This window comes from Convolutriloba macropyga, chromosome 7 (genome assembly GCF_964194025.1).
Source record: "Convolutriloba macropyga chromosome 7, txConMacr16.3, whole genome shotgun sequence".
NCBI lineage: Eukaryota > Metazoa > Xenacoelomorpha > Acoela > Convolutidae > Convolutriloba > Convolutriloba macropyga.
This window is the reverse complement of record NC_134474.1, coordinates 55,343,947-55,364,547: the sequence shown is the minus strand read 5'-3', so window position 1 is coordinate 55,364,547 and position 20,601 is coordinate 55,343,947. Positions and strand designations below refer to the sequence as shown.

The 20,601-nt window shown below is 36.1% G+C and overlaps 2 protein-coding genes across 2 annotated transcripts in view; one reads left to right on the top strand and one right to left on the bottom strand.

Moving 5' to 3' along the window:
* Positions 1–2,512: 2,512 nt before the first annotated feature.
* Positions 2,513–20,601, bottom strand: part of LOC142343167 (roundabout homolog 2-like) — a 19,664-nt gene continuing 1,575 nt past the window's right edge. Inside the window, exons 2-17 of the mRNA XM_075394866.1 lie at positions 19,955–20,114; positions 19,359–19,480; positions 18,401–18,554; positions 15,816–15,940; positions 14,480–14,607; positions 10,477–10,642; positions 9,837–9,996; positions 9,098–9,391; positions 8,345–8,494; positions 6,546–6,765; positions 6,083–6,289; positions 5,522–5,695; positions 4,876–5,050; positions 4,285–4,425; positions 3,649–3,873; positions 2,513–3,318 (exon numbers count right to left, since the gene is read on the bottom strand). Coding sequence (XP_075250981.1) covers positions 2,639–3,318; positions 3,649–3,873; positions 4,285–4,425; positions 4,876–5,050; positions 5,522–5,695; positions 6,083–6,289; positions 6,546–6,765; positions 8,345–8,494; positions 9,098–9,391; positions 9,837–9,996; positions 10,477–10,642; positions 14,480–14,607; positions 15,816–15,940; positions 18,401–18,554; positions 19,359–19,480; positions 19,955–20,114 — 3,281 coding nt within the window. The 3' untranslated portion in view covers positions 2,513–2,638. The remainder of the gene's footprint in view (positions 3,319–3,648; positions 3,874–4,284; positions 4,426–4,875; positions 5,051–5,521; positions 5,696–6,082; positions 6,290–6,545; positions 6,766–8,344; positions 8,495–9,097; positions 9,392–9,836; positions 9,997–10,476; positions 10,643–14,479; positions 14,608–15,815; positions 15,941–18,400; positions 18,555–19,358; positions 19,481–19,954; positions 20,115–20,601) is intronic.
* On the top strand, positions 11,340–13,576 carry LOC142342381 (testicular acid phosphatase homolog). The gene is made up of 3 exons (XM_075393691.1): positions 11,340–11,922; positions 12,211–12,911; positions 13,165–13,576. Exons 1-3 carry the CDS (start codon positions 11,483–11,485, stop codon positions 13,458–13,460), a joined length of 1,437 nt encoding a protein of 478 aa, XP_075249806.1. The 5' UTR covers positions 11,340–11,482; the 3' UTR covers positions 13,461–13,576.

Sequence of the window (20,601 nt, the reverse complement as noted above, 5' to 3'; positions counted from 1 at the left end):
GTGGGGAGGGTGGAACTCTGCGAGGTGGTGGTGGTGGTCGAAGGGGGTGGAGATGAACATTTCACTATCCACTGTTATGTTGGACATGTTTGAGTCTTGGTACACTTGTTTCAGCAGATTGCGACGGAAAGTCATTGCTAAAAACATCATAATTAGGTTAGTTAATGTTTATGACACAAACTATTAATGTTGACGAATGTTACTGCAAAACATGCATGCATTTCACGTAATTTTGAATAATTAGAACTACGGTATTTTTTAAAAAGAGAAATTTTAGCAATTAACAATTTGACTTTTTTCCGTCAGTAACTCATTCAAAGTCAATCAGTGTTCAAAATGATGATCGCATCTTTATCAAAAAAGTTTTGTAACGCTGCAACTTTGTTAACCATGCTATACCCTTAGTTGTGACAAAGGTATCTTCAGCTGGAAATCTTGTGTACTCTTGGATTATTCATTTTTTCTTAAGTTTCTGGAAAGTATCAAGAAATATTTCTAGACTGTTGATTTAGAGATGGTTGATTTTGAGATTGTTGATTAGAACTCACGTGGTGCTTTTCGGTGTGAGAAGAACCATCTCTTCATGATCAGGAATGCGAGTAGGATGAGGAGAACCCACACAAGAGCACCCACAACTGCCAGGATCCAAGTGTAGCTATCACTCCACATGAAACCATTCGGAGGGGTACCTGAAGAGAATACGGTAAAAAAAAATAAAATAAATGTGACGATTAATTTTTAATAGGGATCTAATAGCTTTGAATCAGCTGTTAAACAGATTTTTATAATAACAATGTGATGGAAATCAAACAACCAAATTGTAAGGTAGTACTGATATTAAACCTTAGATGAAGATGCGTGACTTAAATACTGAAATTAGAAAGTATGCATGTAAAAGTTGGGTTATAATTATAATTTTTCCTGTTCGAAATTTTTTAAAGGCAAAAACTTTTAAAAAGTTCTTTTAAAACATCTTCATGCTCTACATGCATATGAGGCATGTTATGTTCTTCACCTGTTCTCTAGTCGAACTCCGACGGCTATCTTGTAAGACTCCTATTGTTGTTGATTCTAGAATTGTTCAAATTTAGAAAAAAAAACAGAAATATTTTCCGGTCTCAATTTTACTGTCTCAATTTGGTTTCCATGAACAGTTCCTTCTGTTCTTCAAATCGTATCTTTTAGGCAGGCAGCAACAAGTAGTTATTTCAAACTTTTTTTCGATTTATGTCACGTAACCAGTGGAGGACCACAAGGGTAAGTTTTTGCGCTGACCAAGTTTTGTCTTTTCAAACAAGCGAACATCAGATTAAACGGGTCAATTCCATAAGAGATCTTAGCGTAAATTTCTCTCAAAACTTTTCTTGAGACTTCAACTTTGACGTTATTTTAAAGAAAAGTCTCCAGAAGCTTGCTCTTTTTTGACGAGTTTTACCTGCTGAAACAAAATGAATGTTAATTGTGTTCTGGTAAAAAGTTATGTACTTTCAGTTCTCTACTATGCATCAGATATTTGGTTCCTCAGTAAAATTAGACTACAGCGTATGGAGAAAGTTCAAAGAGTGTGTGTTAAGTGGATCTGTAAAAAAGGGAATCTCTCCGATTCAGACTATGTCTTAAGTCTGATTGACCAAGGTCTTTTGGCCATTGGGTACAAGCTGGCCCTCTCAGATCTCCTTTAATTGAACAAAATATTTGTTGGACAGACGATTCTGAATCCACTTGATTTATGGGATATCAAATCACACGACTGCAATGCAAGGTCCAGTGGCATAGTCTTGATTTATGATAGAAAAAAAAGAAGCGTTGCGAAGAAAATTTTTTGTTCGTGTAGCTAAGTATAACAATGCGCTTTAATTCACCCACAACCTTTTCTGGTATACGCCTCAGATGAATCCCAAAACATTCCAAAGAGAAATGACAAATTTCTTTGAGCCGGAAGCAATATCTGAATTCAGATACTACTAGGATCCATTAGTAAACCTTAATTGAACCTCCGTTAAGTGGGGCAAACCCAAGATAGTGGAAACCATTTTTGGTTTGAATTCATTTTTATTATTATTATTATAACCGCTCTCGCGCGCAATTTGTCTGATTAAACCTTTTTGTGTTTCTCTTCTTCTCTCAACGACCATCTAGGCATTGCGGGCTACTTTTTGTTCTACTTCCTATTTGTTGTTTTGCCCTCTTTATAATCTAGGAAAATGGTGCCCATGTTTCCCACACAACAGCTCTCGAAGTCATAAAAAATCAGGATTAACTTTTTTCCGACAACTACAGAAACAAGTTGCGTCTTCCCACAATTAATTAGTTGAAGCGAAACGTTGAAATTTCAACCCTGTTTCATAGCAATCTCTCTAGATCGATATGTAAACTATTAATTACACTCCTGACTGCCAGGTTTTAATAAATTTAGCTTTCTCCTTGAAAAATTGAAGTTGGTGGATTTCATAGTTTAGTCCGGAACTTTATGGGATATTTATATCGTTTTCTGTATTTCTTTGAAAGAAACTGTGACATCAAAAATTGATTATAAACAAATATTTGGCTGAAAGTGGCTAATCGAGAAAACAATTAAAATTACTCTAAATTGTTATAAAATTTAAAACTTAATTAGCTGCTGCGAATTCGTTGAAGTTTAGTCAGAACCATTGACACACAGTTCTAGGGCCGTGTAGTTGTCACAATAGAACATCGGGTCCACGGAAGCGTAGTGAGATCCAATGTTACTCTCGCGCTCAACTACTGTTGGGTTCTGCTGCTGCTGCGGTTGCTGGGGACTGGGTTCAGGGTTCTCTTCAGCTCGAAGACAGTACCTGCAGTTCTCGTCTACAAACGAGGGTGAATTGGTCGACGATCGCGACGAGGAACTGCCCGGGACTGTCTTTGGGAACCCGTGACTTGGTCGGGCCGGAAGTTGCATCATTCGGGAACTCTTCGCGGTTCCTCCGATGTTTGGCAACGCAACTGACATGGTCGCAGCTTGCCCTGTAGTCGAAGTAGTGCAGTTTGTGCTAATCATGTTTAGAAACGGGTTGCTATCTCCGAACTCGCAGGGCGCGTGAACAGAACTGATCAGGGTGCAAGTTTGAGTCTGCAAGGGTATGATCAACTGGGGTTCGCGAGCAGCTGCGTTTTCGTAAATGGAGTTTGAGCTTGGGGGTTGTGGGAAGGTGATGGCTGGGCTGGTTTGGTGGGAAGTTTGGCTTATGGTGGATGTTGGTCGAAGTGGGACAAATTGTTTGTTGTGTTTGGCTGACTTGACAGTAGCGGAGCTGTAGTGGGGTACAAAGCTCACTGTCTCTTTGTGTTTATCATCTGCAACACAAACAAAATTCATCACGATATTTGAAAATAGTTATTATGGTAAAGGTGATGCACATTTGACGTCTGCTCTCAAATTTCTCTTCCGCAATTAGACAGCATTTTACAATCAGAGAAAAACAATGATTTTTTAATGAAAAAATGTACAAAACAATGAATATTTTCCTTTATCAATTATTAGGTAATTCAAAAATTTGAACATTCTTATTAACTTCATCAAATACAATGACGTCTAAGAACTGCAGTCGAAATTTAAATTAGACCAGGTGTAAACTTTCCTGATCCAAAGAAAGCATAGTCAATGAAAACGCATGTTAAACATACCTTTATTGTTGTTTCGTTGAGAAGTAGCGGCAGCGGGACACTTAAGTAGCTGTGGGTGGTGTGAGTGAGAGTGGGCGTGGTGGTGGTGGTGGGGAGGGTGGAACTCTGCGAGGTGGTGGTGGTGGTCGAAGGGGGTGGAGATGAACATTTCACTATCCACTGTTATGTTGGACATGTTTGAGTCTTGGTACACTTGTTTCAGCAGATTGCGACGGAAAGTCATTGCTGAAAACATCATAATTAGGTTAGTTAATGTTTATGACACAAACTATTAATGTTGACAAATGTTACTGCAAAACATGCATGCATTTCACGTAATTTTGAAAAATTAGAACTACGGTATTTTTTAAAAAGAGAAAATTTAGCAATTAACAATTTGACTTTTTTCCGTCAGTAACTCATTCAAAGTCAATCAGTGTTCAAAATGATGATCGCATCTTTATCAAAAAAGTTTTGTAACGCTGCAACTTTGTTAACCATGCTATACCCTTAGTTGTGACAAAGGTATCTTCAGCTGGAAATCTTGTGTACTCTTGGATTATTCATTTTTTCTTAAGTTTCTGGAAAGTATCAAGAAATATTTCTAGACTGTTGATTTAGAGATGGTTGATTTTGAGATTGTTGATTAGAACTCACGTGGTGCTTTTCGGTGTGAGAAGAACCATCTCTTCATGATCAGGAATGCGAGTAGGATGAGGAGAACCCACACAAGAGCACCCACAACTGCCAGGATCCAAGTGTAGCTATCACTCCACATGAAACCACTCGGAGGGGTACCTGAAGAGAATACGGTACAAAAAAAATAAAATAAATGTGACGATTAATTTTTAATAGGGATCTAATAGCTTTGAATCAGCTGTTAAACAGATTTTTATAATAACAATGTGATGGAAATCAAACAACCAAATTGTAAGGTAGTACTGATATTAAACCTTAGATGAAGATGCGTGACTTAAATATTGAAATTAGAAAGTATGCATGTAAAAGTTGGGTTATAATTATAATTTTTCCTGTTCGAAATTTTTTAAAGGCAAAAACTTTTAAAGGCAAAAACTTTAAGTTCTTTTAAAACATCTTCATGCTCTACATGCATATGAGGCATGTTATGTTCTTCACCTGTTCTCTAGTCGAACTCCGACGGCTATCTTGTAAGACTCCTATTGTTGTTGATTCTAGAATTGTTCAAATTTAGAAAAAAAAAAATAGAAATATTTTCCGGTTTCTTACCGAATGTGAGAGTGATAGGAGTGGACATGACTCCAATTCCGGGTGCCATGGTCCTGCCAGCGACTCTGATGACAATGGTGTGGTGTCTGTCAGAGGCCAACTCCATCTGGGAGTGAGTCACATTCCCAACTGAGATGTTATAGAGGGACACTCCCTTCTCATTGTACACCAGAATCTAATAAAAGGTACATTTTAATACATTGAAGACTTTTAATTAATTGTTTGGTTTTCGACTTTAATGGTTTGCGCTTTTTCTAAAACTGAAATTTTATCCTAAACTATGTACAGCTCAGCTTAAAAAAACTACCAAATACACTAATTTCTAAACACGCAAAATTTCTTAACAGTCAAAAATACGTAAAGTTAAACTATTGTATTTGACCAAGAGTCCAAAAAGCTTCATTATGGTGAAAAGCTGAAAGCAACTGTCACACAAATGGTCACATTTTGTAAGTTACCATAACCTAATTGATAACATGAAATTCTTCAATTTTTTTAGATGTTTTTACCACTCTTATTTTTCGATTATGAAAAAAATCACTTACTTTCAAAAATGTATGAAACAAACATTTTTTAGTATACAGCATATAACCATATTTTATAGTTAAAAAATCAATTGGTTGAATTGATATGAGATGTAACTTACAACATATCCAGTGAGTATTCCATTGACAGACTGCGGGGGAGGGGGCACCCAGTGTATCTGAACACTAGTCCCATTCAACATGGCTGCCACTTTCTCAGGAGGGGCTGAGGGGGGAGCCTGAAGGGTCTCAAAAGTCTGCTGCTTCGTGATCAGAGCCCCATTTGTCAACTTAATCTGTAAAAGGAACAAATAAATGTAAGATTATGAAGTTATTCAAAATCATTAAGTATAAAAAATATAAAAAGTCAAAACTGAGTATTTTTTTGAGAAAAGCTAAACTGAGGCTTTATAGGGCAGAAAATGTTAATCAGGCTTTATTTTTTTGGCCTTTAATAAAGCAACCGAGCGTGCTTGAATAATCCTAAAGCTATGTTTTACACGTATCAAATTTTACACGTATTAGGTATTTGAATTTTTCTTTTGAAAAATTCAACTTGGTCAGCGTAAATTTTCGATTTTGTTGAATTTTTCAACGCAATTTTTCAATAAAGTTGCGCTCAAAATAATCTTAAATGACTCATCGTCTAAAAGATCTGCTTGTAACGGAGTGCGTGGCCTTACATTAAAAGTGACATTGTATGCGTGGGCTGGTTTGAGTCCTTTAATGAGGAAACTCCTCTCAGTTCTATCCAGGAACTCTGTCAGTACTGGAGGCTGTTTCACTTGAGAGTGGTGGATGACACTACTACTGCCACTGATTGAACTGTCTGTTTCACTCACACTCTGTCTTCTGTTCGGGTTGTCTTCATCAATTTGCACTGTGAAACTCTGGAAAAAATGTTCAAGCGTGAATTTCTTTTTGATCATGCTAAGAAAAAATAGCTAGTTTTAGTGTAGTTTTTGTTAGTGTTCATTACATTAACGTAAGCAACATAATCAGTTTGTGCATGATTTAAGAGTCAAATTTTAGGAAGTTTACTTTGAAAAAGTAATTGATCACAACTGTCTGAATCTCTCGTCTATGAAACGAATCGAATAACAAATCGTAGCGGTCGAACAAAAACAACAAATCAAGGCTACTTACCATAACCGACGTTGGGTGTGACAACACTCTCCAAGACAACATCACCATAGAACTGTTCACGAGGGTGGGTAGGAAGAGGTCAAGGTCAAACTGGGTTGCGGGGTGTGGGATGTTGTTGCTGCTTCCTCCATTGATGCCACTCGGGGGTGAGTCTGGGAGAGATGGGTTGGTCGAAGGAACACTCCCAAGGAGCTCCACTTTGTAATGGATCTGGGTGGCTCTGGAAAAATCAATTCAGTATTATTTCCGATTCCGTTTAAGGTTTATTTTAGGCATTCAGAAACTATATTTTTCATCAAACACTGTATAGCCTTCCATCACTGTACCGTCGATAGCAATTAGCACAAATATTTAGGGCTAAGAGGACTCGAGCTTACTTTTTCCAGAACCTATGTCTAATTTTTACACCGCACGTATGGTAATTTGGTTATTTTTCTTTGGGTTGATATACTAGCTTGTGGTTTTTACACCTGAATGATTTGCTCTTAATTTGGGTTTTTCATGTATTGTTGAACCCTTTCTTTGGTTTTTGATGTATAATTGAACGTTTTCTCGAAATGTATTATTTCAACAGCCTTGAACAACGATCATTAATTTTTGATTTAATAGTAACTTATTATATTTGAACTTTTAATCGTCAAAAATAGGTGGCCAGTTAAAATAAGCTCTCAGTCATTGCTATGGATTGGACAACAAAAAATCAGCGGCAAAATTTCCTATATATAAATTTCGTAAACAACCAAAACACATGTTGTCATATTTTGCAGATGGCAGCCATAAAAATGCCGACCAATTTCCTTTTGAACTTGAAAAGTAACAACTTTGTTTCTTTTATAGCACTCAGCCAAAATCAAACCGAACGCACAAGCTGCGATTTTTGTTCTATCGCTCACAAAAAAATGAACAATTTAGTTTTAAACAATTGGAAATGGTGTAAACATTATTGTATTCAACTATCTGTTCACAATGCTTCTAAAATTATTAGAATCTAATATTTGTTTTTCAGGTCTAAGTTTAAACCGAAGTTAAGAAATAGCAACTTCAGTTCGCGAGGTTCTTCAATGTAACTTTTGTCAGGTTGTGGTGAAAATTTAGACTGATCTAGTTTGATCTGGTTAGTCATTCAAGGTGCTGATTTCATGTGCTCTCAAGGTGTAAAGATAGCTTAGATGATTCTAAAAAGCTTAATTGTATTCGGATTTATTTTCAAATAATGTTTCATGTTTTACTGAGAGATATTTTGCCATTTCGGAAGGCCGACCATAACATTCTATATACATCTTTGAAGTAAACTTTCCATCTTATTCGGTAATGATCATTTCTCTTTTCTCCGACAAGTTGGCTTTCTTTTGTCTTGTCAAGCTGAATGTGATTACTAAGAATTGAGGAATAATTTCCACTTTTTTCCAGCCAGCTAACTAGAAGTCACCGTTCGGTGACAGGAGAAGATTCTCTATGCTTCGTTTAACAGTGCAATAAACCGTAATTGAAAAAACCCTACCCAGGTTGTGGTCTCAGACCGAAATTGGATATGTCCAGACCCAATTGAAAGGGGATATGAACGCATCGGTGTGGAAACATGGATGAGCGGACGAAAGAGCGGACGGATATATCTTTCAATTTAATTTCTATAATCCTATACAATAGAACACTAGAAATAACTGTCAATCTCCCCAGTGAGTGATTAACTGCGTGAGTAAGTGAAAGTGACAGAGTGAGAGACTGAAAGAGAGAGAGAGAGAGAGAGAGAGAGAGAGAGAGAGAGAAGAGTGAAGAGATTGAAAAAGAGTGGTACTGACCTTCCACATCCGATGTGGTTGCAGCTTCTGACTGTGAACTGATGTTTTGCAGAGAGAGACAGTCCCTTCACCGTGTGTTCTATTGCCACATCTGGGTCTCTATTGGCTACTCCTGCTGTGTACACTGAACGCCACTTTGCAAGACCGTCGCTGAAACATGAACCAATTTACAATAGCAACAAATAAAATAGAAACTTGAAAATTCCATTTTCATGACAGGTTTTTTGAAATCTGCTATGTTTAAGGACGGACAGTCTTCGAACGAACAGGACCTTAGCAATGGTTAAACATTATCATGGTTCAGGAAATTAATTGCAAGGAGTCACTTCCAAAACAACAGTTTTGGAAAAGAATCAGTCTAAATGATAAATTTAATCACTATCGTGGTTGTAGTTTAATTTCATAGTCCATCAATTGTGTTTTAACGTCCCTTTCTCTTTAATTAGTTCTATCACTCGCTCTGTCCTCATCTTCTCCGTAATTCTGAAGCAATAAAAAATAGTTTGACTAACTACTTTCGTAATCATTCAATTCTGTCCTGTAAACAGATAAAATTGCCCTAATTGCGCCTTGAGTTTTAAATTTCAAATTACATTTTCCCCATTGTTCTGTTTCAGATTCAATTGCGCCTTTTCCATGCAGTATCTTTCCCTCGAGGGCTTATTCCTAAGTGAAATATTAGCTGTGGTTCCCGTCTGCAACCAGTATTTCCATCCATTTTGAACTAGAAACCTTGTTCGCGTACGAACTCACCTATAGAAGTCAATTCTGTAGCTAATGGGTTCGTCTCGACTTTGGAAGTATGCGGGGAACCACATCAAAGTCACATCAGTCAACCCTATTTTGGACACTACGAAAAAGTTGGGTGGGATCGGGAGCTGGGTGTGCATGAACACTCTGGGAGATGTGGCTGCCGATGACGTCACAGTGAGCCGTGCGGATGCGGAGTTCTCTCCGAAAGTGTTGTCGGCCGTACATGTGTACATACCACTGTCCCTTGCGTGCGCGTTCGTTATATGCAGTGATCCGTTCATCAGAAGCAAATGTCTAAAAATAGTTTTAAATTTTTAATTGGCATACTAAAATGGGATTCTGAATCTCTGTTAAATTGTCATATGCCAGACTGTTCTAAATTACACCGACACGAACACTGCAGGCGGTTGCTAGATTTTTAAAAGCATATGCCGGCTAGAGGGTTGGACATTTCGTATTGCAATGTTTGCAGTTTTGCACAGTTTAAAATACAGTTTATAAACTCATAATTTTGTAGTTAGAAAAATAAGGCATTTTTAGAACTGAAATCACTAAATTGTCATCATCAAAGTGTACACGCTTTGTCGATTATACTTACCAAGGTATGATCTTTTTCAAGGAAACATTTAAATTAAGAAGCATAAGCGTCGGTTTAAATACCTATATCTTCATAAATATCAATTGGCCAATCACCAGCAATGTCAGATTGTCTCAAAATTAAGTTCTGAATGGTGCTGACCTTTCCATGCCAGAGAGGGGTCTGTTGTTGAATGTCCAGTGGATGGTGGGCAAGTTGGAGGTGCCCTCTGCGTAACAAGGCAATAGGACACTGGACCCAGGAGCCACAGTCTGGTTGAAGGGCTCTATCTGGATCAGAGGGGGAGGGTCCTGGGTAGGCTCTGAAATTAAGTTACAGATGAAGTAATCAGGTCACGGAACACTTTTTAAATGGTTATCAACATTATGGGAACTCAGAAATTCTGAAAGGATACACGTAAACTACTGCTAAAACAAATGATCCTCAAAGTTCCCAAACCGCAGTCATAACTATTAAGAGAAATTTTGAAGGTTTGTGCGTCAGAAATTTCGCAAAAAAGTAATATCAGATATCAAGAAGCTTCATTGTTTTTGTGTTATAAATTTCAAAGATGGTTATTTGAAGCTCAAGCCCTCAAAGAAATTTTGCGCCTATCGAGAGGTATCTGAAACAGATTATATTGTTAATTTTGATGAAGTCTAATAAGCTCTCCCTGAACACTTTTTTCCTCTGCTCTTATCACCAGAAGTCACCAGGTTAAGAAATTTGAAATTTGATGAACAGAATTATCTATTTTAACAAAAAAACAGCTATAATGAATATATGGTGAATATGAGCTTACGTTTGACGACAAGTTTTGTAGCGACAAAGTTGTCTGCGCCCTCTAGTGCCACAATTGAGCATCTGTACTCTCCCTTGTCGGATAAGAGAACATTCTGAATATTGAGACTGCCTCTGTCACTCACTGAAATGTGTCCCTCTTGCTGTCCCTTGATCAGGTACGGAATCTGAAACACACAAGTAAACAAGTGACCACATTTCAATTTATAAGGATTATTTATTATTTAATTTTTATGGTTCGAATAAATATAAAACATAAGTAACTTACCCCGCCCCGTAGCCCAGGACTAAGTAGAGACTTATGAAAAGACAATGCTCGACTAAAATTTTCTACAAAAAGACCATACTCTACTCATTTGAGCCATGAAAAGACTTTAGCTGGACTTTAAGACATACTGGAATTTAGCTCAATTCAAGTTTTTCTCAAAAGATTTTAGCTGGGACACAGCAAGTTGGGTGAAACTATATAAGCTTGGTTAAATTTAGTATTAATAAAAATGTTGTTACCGACTGATAACTCGAATACTGAATCGAATATATCTTTTTATTTTTATTCATCATTAAACAGTTTGGCATTTTATTATCAAATCTTTAACATGTGAATTGATTTGAAGGATGTTAATTGAATACTTTTTGCAACATTTTCACATTTACATTGTGCAATTTTAGTAAGTTTAAACCGAGTAAAAGGAACAGAAAACACTTTCAGGTCAAGAAAACGATCCATCCATAGAGATATGAAAACTCAGCAATAAAGGAGGGTTCATTGTCAGTAGAGATTCACGCCCATAAGAATCTTATGTCTTCACAACAAAATATTTGCCAAAGCTAAGTCATCTGATTAGTATGATCTGGATCATATCTGGAACATTATTTGCACTAATTCTTCAACTCAAATAATTACCCCCAACTTTATCTTTCAATCGAACTCATTTTGATGCATTGATTTTGAAGTTTACAGTTTTGGCCACCGAAAATTTGTACTTTTACTAATTTTGGTTACGATAATGAATAGTTTCTGTAAAACAGCTTCTGAGAAGCAGAATTGTTTGGCGATCCAAATTACCAAAATTGTATGTTTTTTAATTATTTTTGGTCTATCAGTGTTCATTATCACCCAAAATATGAAACCTCAGATCAAGAAAAATCAAAATTTTCTCAGCAATGTGACCAATGTTGAAAGTCACAATACCGATCTGGAAACAGACCAATCAGAAGAATTTGACCTTATTCAAGTGATAACTATGACTCGACATGGTACTACAACGCCTGGGCTATTGTTCCCCAACGACCCTAACAGAGAAGAATGGGAAAGGATGGGTCCACCTGAAACCCTGACCCACAAGGGCGTGAGGGAACACTGTGAGCTAGGCAGGTACTTGGCGAGAAGATACGGGCAATTCGTCACGGGGAGGGTGACACATAATAAAAAGACGAAAATATGGAGGTAGGGTCCAAAAGCATTTCTTAAAAAGAAAAATTTTTCAAGTCAACTTTTAACAAAAGTAGCCGTCAATAGATTCAAAAACGATTATACAGCTTTTTTAATTGTTCACTTTTCAACATTTTATTTAAAAAACCAAAACAAGTTACTCTAATACTATTAGATATTATTACTATTTATTTTATGAAAAGATCAATGAAATCTATTATTAATGCAATATTTTTGCATTAATATTGCCTTCAACTTTTTGGGAAAAATTCAACATTGATTATATATTTTGCCCTATTTTAGCACTGATAAAGACCGATCAATAGCAGCAGCTTACAGCACTTTAGCCGGAATAGCCAATCATAGACACCAGAAAATAGACTGTTTATCAAACGAATGGATCGCAAATTTTCCACCTATCAGTGACATTATCTCACCTGGTCAGAACAAAGGAGTAAACAACAGTAAACAATATCAACAAAAACAAGGGCAACACTTTAGCTACCCTTTAATTGACTCTAATGCTACCTTTATGCACAGATCCGCTTGGATAAACTGCAAAAAGTTGGTTCATTTAAACGAAAAGTATGTTAAGCCGAAGAGATTTGAAGACTTCCAGAAAAACTCACATTTTTATCAACACTTAAGCAGAGTTGTCGGATATAATATCACAAATTATGACGAAGCCAAGTCTACATATGAAAGTTACTTAACTGAAAGAGAGGTCAAAGGTCATTTCAGTGGATGGGTTGACAAAGATTCAATCGAATATCTTCGGAAACTTTATTTACATGACTATGACCTCTATTTTCCTGCCAAGCTGAACGAAAAACTTACAGCTGGACCAACTTTAGCCATTATTGTCAGAAAAATGCAGACTATTTTGTCTCAACTTCATACACTTTTCGAGCATTCTAGAAGTAAACACGATGAAAATGAAGATGAAGGCTTGATGATGCTTTTCGGACATACAAGTTCAATTATGGCAGTAACGAAAGCCTTAGGCAAGTTCAATTCCAATTTTTTAGGAAATTTTCATTTCTGGAGCAAAGGAAACCCAGAAATCTTGGAAACGGTCTTTAGTTTTTTTTTCAGTAAGCATACGTGAAGAGTTTTTTTTACATTTGATTGTATCTCATCAACCCGAACAGTATCTATCATATCATCGTAAAATAAGAGAACCAGTCTAATGGTGTAAAGCATCAACTATAAATTGGCTATGACAAATTTAGAAAATCCGAGAATTTTTTATTTCAGGAATTCGATTAATCGACCTGCCAGATTTTGCAGCGACCTTCATTTTTGAAATCTATTCAGTGAACGATTCCGCAAAACGGTTAAACGAACAATCAGACAATCTTTGTGGACAGCTTTGGTACAAAACATCCTTAGATATAGAGCCAATCGAATTAGAAACTTGCAAAAAGGTTTCGGGGATACAAATACGAGGCTCGAAATGTTGCCCAATTTCTAAGTTTATATCGCATTTGCAGAAAATGTCTTCACACAGTTATGAAAAAGATTGTCGGCTTGATGGTGGAAACTTAAAATAAAGCTGAAAAGATTTGTACTTCAATAAACAAGTGCTGTACTATATATTCATTCAATCAAAACAGTTTGTATTTCGTTCACATGACTTTCTGCTTTAATTCAAATTTGATCATTCTTGCATGATATGTTCAAATTGAAACATGAGGTCAAAATTAGCAGTTTTGTATATGATTACATAACTCTTGCAGAAATGGAGTTGTATCTGATCGCTGATTGGACAAAAAGTAGGTGATAAATTCATTGATAAGGAGTCGAAAAGGTGCGAAGATTAAGAGTAGAGATTAATCAATAAAACAGAGCTGCGTGATCTCTATCATTCACAGTGAGCGCCTTTATTACATATGTCAAAACTTCTTTAACCAAATTAAATAACACAAGTTTACAAATCACGTTTTAACAACCCTCGCAATATTCTGTTGCAGCTTGAACAATACACCCTAAAAGCGAGTCCCAATATTTTGCTAACAGCTTTACGACATTGGAAAACATCGTAAATATTCCAGAGTTTAATTAACTTTGAAACTCGCAGTTGCTAAGGAGACGCCAAGATGGTGGCCACCTTTTACCACTCTGGTCCATAAATGGCGGGACTTGCCAACACCTTTATGACCCGATCCATAAAAACTGTTTAAACAATAATCGTTAAATTATAACTTATAAACATTTCCTTAATCCAGTGTTTGTAGAACTAGTACAATCCCGCGTAACCAGAAAAATCAGGAGACGTGATAAATTGAAAGGCACCGCATTTTTTTAAAAACTAGTTGACAAACCAGTTCTATTAAATTTGAGAGGCAACGAATTCAATATACAAACTTAATAAAAAAGCAAGAAAATAAAGGGAAAATAAGATAATAAAACTATAATCAGCAAAGTTTTCCCGAAAAAAATAAATTAGTCTCAATAATAATTAAAATTTTGATTACTTTTTTTCACCTTTTGGAGTCGCCGTGACTCGAGCAGCTAGCGTCCGGACGACAGTACTACAAAAATTACGTTGATTATTGTTTTGTTTACTAACATCGCTATGTGGCAAGCTCCAGAAGACCTCTGTGTTTGAGTCCATGGCCTGGCAGGGAAGACTGACTGTTTCGCCAACTGTCACTACTGTCTCTGGAGGTGGTCGCTTCAAAAAGTCTGGTTGCTCTCCTAAAAAATAAAATTTCTAAACTGTTCAATAGTTGCCCGGGTTGACATTTCTCAGTAATCATCCAAAAATCATGACCTCGTACGATTAGCGGGGAAATACAAAACAATGTTAGGATATCTAGACCTCAAACTCGTATCACACTAACTTCAAGGCAGAGGAGTTTTATATTTGTGCTATATATATATCTGTATGACCATTCAAGGTTATCAAGAAATCAGAATTCATATTTGACCTTGCATGATTACCGGGATCTTTCCATGACCTTGAACCTGGTTCAAAATGCACACAATATATAATAAGTGCTCAGACATTTTCATAATAAAACATTTTCATAATATTTATATTTTAGCTGATACCTTAACCTTAAGATCATTCATCTTTTAGGGATTACTTTTTTAAAATTCGTATCCAGAATCGAATCCACATCTCCAAATTTTTCTAGAAGTTTTATTTGCGTAGATGAGCAAATATTCTTACAAGCCATTTCACAAACACACAACTTTAAAATTAGTTACTCGATAAATTGGAAAACTGTATGAAGTACAGCATTTGTAACAAATACAAGTTGCGATAAAAAATTGTCTTTCAAAACTAGATTTCAGAATACTTTTTTTGCATCACACTTAAATCACATGTATAGAAAGCATGTAGCGGAGAATGGTTTGTATAGTATGCGGAGCTCACGGTACATGATAATACATTTGGGGTGAATTTAGGGAGCAGCAAAGCGGTCATTTATGACTAAATTAGAGCCACCATTACAACACTTGAAAGACACGCACAGATGTTTAGAGCAGTTACCCATTTCCCATTGAATAAAAGACTAAGCATTAATTTTTAATTGCTTCTCATTAAACTCATTAAAAACATTCTTTACCGTCTTCACTTTGTTGCTCTGAAATAAGGTAAACGTATTGCACACAAATCCTACTCCTAAATAAATGGAAAATTTTTGTTGAGGGTAAATATATTCCTTTACAACCACGAGAAGCCCTCAACAATAAATTAGGGTATTTTCAATACTGGGATTTATTCACATGCAGTGCCTACAATGATAACAGTAGAAACAAAATTGTAAGGTCCAAAACTAATCAAAACAATGTTTGACCATGAATTAAATATGAAACCAAAACAAACATTCAGAATATGCTGCTGTAGCGTGAATCAAAAATATTGCAACGCAAATAAAAAGTATCAAAAAAACTACCTGCGACTAAAATTGTAGTTTGCGAGTTGATCGATTTGATATTATTCGTTGCAACACATTTGTACGTGCCCGAGTCTGAAGTGTCCAAGTTCACAATTTGCAAACTTCCTCGCTTTACGATATACCTGAAATCAGAAGCCAAAAGTAACCAATGGAGAATCAGTGATCAATGACTCGATTCCCGCCCCTGAAGTTTATATTCATGCATCATGCCTTTCATTTTGCTTGACAACTTATTTCAAGCTATTTAATCATGTATAAGCATGGTTATAGTGAGGTTTTAACTCTGCTCAGGGTATGAGTGTGTTGAAAAGCTTGTAACTCTCTATTGAGTTTCAGGGACCTCCGGTTTGTAAAGGCACGAAGGGGTCTAATTAATAAAGTTTCACTTTTAATTCCAGGCAGACCTGCTCAGTTACAGCGCCGCATGCTCTGTTATTTCAGACGCTTAGGTTTGTTTTCACAATAATATTACAAAGGTAGTTTTAATAAGTCTGTATTTGGTTAGCACCTCCCGTTCAAAAAACATGTCAAAATTATTTCAACTTTACTTCAAACTTGATCATATAAGTCGATCATTATTGGTCACAGAGTGTGTTCAGCCCCTGTTTGGAGTGAATTAGTGTAATGCATGCTTTATTTCACATGTTTGTTTGATTGTTTCACTCCTAAGCCCAACTTGTAAGTTTTCCACGGAAAAAGTAAATTCGCACCAGGAAGCTTAGAAAAACAGGGATTATTCAAAACATGAGCAGAGAAATTATACAAAAGGGGTGAAAATTACACTGCCGATTTTATCTCCGCACTTTTCTGTCCGTAAATTTACTTCAAAACGATATTCACACGCGCCCATTTTCAACGCTTTACTCACTAAAACCCACCCCCTCCCCTCCCCGTTCCCAAAATCACCCCTTTCGCCCATTCTCCCTCGTTCTATAGAAGTGGGCTATAAAAGAAGTGGCGAAACAGTGCAAATAAGAAACTTTCAAATTAGTACCAGGTGAAATTTGCAGGCAAATTATTGAAGCAATTAGAGAGTGAAACTTGGGCAAGGGGTTAAAGTCGCCACTTTGCTTTATGAACAAATTTTACTACCTATACACCACTGCCCACTGTAACCGTTTCTACTGAAGTGGTCTGTTACCAACCACAATTAGTTTACCCCCCAAACATGGGCACAAAACCCAGCTCATAATAAAACTAAACTCTAACTTCATAAAGACAGCATCAATGATTATAAAGAAATTCAACGTCTAAAATTAGAAAATGCTTTAACTCTAATAATTAAACAGACATAAGATTAATGCCTGCAGTTGTTGATAGAAAACTGGAAGTTTTAGTGACAACTTTAAATCTTTTTAATTGAATAATCTCAATGATTCAAGTCATTTTTCCACCATATGACTATAAAGACTGCAGGTTTTAATAGAAAACAGGAAAAAAGAAATGTCTAAAAAAGTTTTCGGAAGCAACATGAATAATGTGTGTGCTTTAAGTTTGAGGAGCGTTTCAACTGTTTCAAAATTTAACATTTAAGGTTTCAATATTTAATTGGGCAAGCGCTGTTTACACTAGAACCTTATCAAATATTAATAGGAGTATTCTTTGCAGACAGAAAAGAAACGGCAATCCCGTCTTTGCATAATTCATTCACGGGAGCGAGCTTGCATCGCAGTTATAAAAGAGCATTGCTTGAACAAACTTTTAAATTTTCACGAGGGTGTGCTTGAATAGTAAGTAGGTGGGCTGTTAAGTGATCAACTGTTGAAAAAAAAGATAAATTTCATTCAGCCTTTTAAATTTTTCACAAAGTGCAAAATTTCATCAAAAGGAAGATGTTTAAAATCAATACTTGAGAACATTTAAATCAATTCTAATTTAAAAATCAAAGCTCATCTTGCGCATTACTTAATTGTTAGAAATACGTATTAAAAAAATTTCAGATAAATTTTTATAAGAGGGTTAAAATACAGTTGGGTGAGTTTATGTGTAAAAAGTTTGCCCTAAATTGAAATTGAGTTTATTTATCAGGGGAACATTTCAAATCTTTTCATCCAAAAACAACCAAATCAAGTGAATTTTAACCTTTTAAGCGCCCGCTTTGAAGTGCAGCTTTACCCGTGAGTTGCCCCGTGTGTTAATAATGACATCAGTTCGCCTCACTTATCTCCATGAGTTCACGTTTACTGTTATAAACAGTATTAGTTATCAAAAAAGTATGACCAAAAGATGACTACTGAAAAATCAACGCGTTAATGCCTAAACATAGATCTGTGGTAGAGCTAAAAAAAATTGAGTTGTGAGAGAAAATTCCGAATCGATTTAGGTATGCATCCATACATTTCTGCTCAATCTGATTAAAAAATGAAGCTCGCTTCAACGGAAAAAAGAACCTTTGGATCTGAAAAAATGAGAACGCAAATCATTGTTAGCATGAAATATTTAACGTTGTTCCTAATTGGATCTACCTGAATTGCAAAGTTCATTTATGGCTTCCATGGTTTAGAACTCGATCTCGTTTTGGAAAGTTAATAATCATCATTTATCACAGTTGCAAAGTTTCAATGGCATTGAGTGTTACTAACTTGTCGTTGGAGACAGGTGTTATTTTGGTGAAGTCCCCCCTCATCCAGTAGATAGAAGGGGTGGGGGATCCGGATGCCCGGCACTCGAGTGTGAGTGATTCCCCTTGCAGGACTGAGTAGTGTGCTTTAAGCTCCCTCGTAAAGTAGGGTTCAGCTAAAACATGCAAACGATAGTTACATATATATTTTTTAAATGTTCCAGGATATCAATTTTTTCAAGGTTATTTTCTCTTTCGGATGCGTTTTTTTAAACTTCTGGATTAATGCTCATTTAAATATAATTATACTAAATTATACATTTTCATAAAAATAGAAAGAATTAAGTTGTCGCCGATTTCAGCTACTTAGCAGTTTTGATCGTTGGGTTTTGATTTATGAAGTTAATACTAGCTCGAGTTAAAATTCAGCAAGGCTGAAATTAAAGATTAACGAGTTATCCCAATAAGTTCACTCCTTTTCAAGGTTATAAAGGCTCTTTGTGGGCAGTTGTGAATTAAACTTAATGAATTATTCATTTTGGTTTCAAACAATGCGATTTTTGACGAAAGCGCGGTAACTTGTCTTTATCACAGAGCGTCTTTGCTATCTTAGTTATCGTATAACAACATTCACAAAGCTTGGAGACTAATCCAAGCTTATCAGGCACTTAACAGTCTAGTTCAAAGATTAACAGAATAAGTCTAGACTAAATGATGAGACTAACGAAATCTCAATTGCAATAAAGACAAAATATCCCCCTTTTTGCGTATTTCAAACAGTCCCCCTGCCCACAGTTTCTAGGTAAAGAATCTTTATCCCCCCACCGCGGGTCCTGTTTCCCCATATTCTACATCTTAGCACTACATAATGTATGACTGTATAACTTCTACAGAGAGCTAGCTTTAAGCCTTCATTCACGTGAGAGAACACGTGTAGCAACGCAATTGAGGGATAACTGAAGGGTACTTTGGACACTCACTTCCGACAAAGACGGCTGCGGGGCGAGACCTCCTCTCTTGGTGTCCGTTAGTGGCCACACAAGTGTAGTAGCCGGACTCAGTAGTGCCAGCATTTTGGATTGCCAAGTTGTAGCCCACCAAACTGAAATGGAATCAAAGAAATCTCAAGATGTGATCGGAGAGAAAAGTTTACTATGATGTTAAATGACTGGCTGATGGTTTAGATACAAGATTTAGAAACAAAAGAGACCAGAAAAGAATAGAAAAAAAATCGGGTTGTTGAATTTTGATTTTCTGATAAGTCCAACTAGGTTGCAATTCTGCGCGTAATTTCAAAAAAGGATATTTACGATTTTTAAAAGATGTGCTTTCAAAAAAATTACGTTTTGAAGATCTTGAAATATATGGAAGCCCCCAAGTTCATGTTATAACTGATTCTATAAGTTTTCAAAATTTTCCATTTGACCATCTTTTTGATGAATATTAAAAAACTGTTTGATTCGCCACAAATTGGCACAATTTGAGGGAAAAACAGGACAATTAATCCAAATTTTGTGATGATTTTCAAATTTTACAACTGAAGATGCAATTTTTGCAGTTGAAAAACAGTACCAACCTGTAATGACTGTTCTTATCTGTGTCGATTTGTTCAGTGCCTTTAAACCACGTGACCTTGGCCTCAGGATGACTCTCAGGTGGCTCACATTGCAGAAGTTTCGATTGGCCGAATTGGATACTTGAATTCTGGGGCGCCACTTTGAATTGCTCGGCCATGGCTGAAAATGTAATTAAATTAGGCTACCAAAATTGGGTTAAATAAGATTTTGTGAACTGGAATAAAACGTTTGATTTTAGCACGAATTAGTTCATGCTGCTATATTTAGGTTCTCCTGTTCCGGATTATTTTTAATCTAGTCCTATTAACATATTTAGTAAGAGTTTAAAATTTTTACAATGTTGAGTTTAAGTTGGATTAGCAAAATTTTTTAAACTATAAGGTAATGAAAATATCAGTGATAAAATAACATTATCATGAACGGTCGAAATTTCAAAATCTTATAAGTCATTCACCCCTTAAAATTGCTACAGGGTTAAAAATTAGCAAATTAATATTTCCAATGTTTTAAAACGTCACCATTTATAGCTAGAGATTATTAGTCATTCACTCATTTATTCATGAGGTACTGAGGCATTGTTCTGAAATGATATTCGGTATTAATCTTATCCTAGGGCGCTTAAAAGTTGGGTAAGTCACCCCTCCCC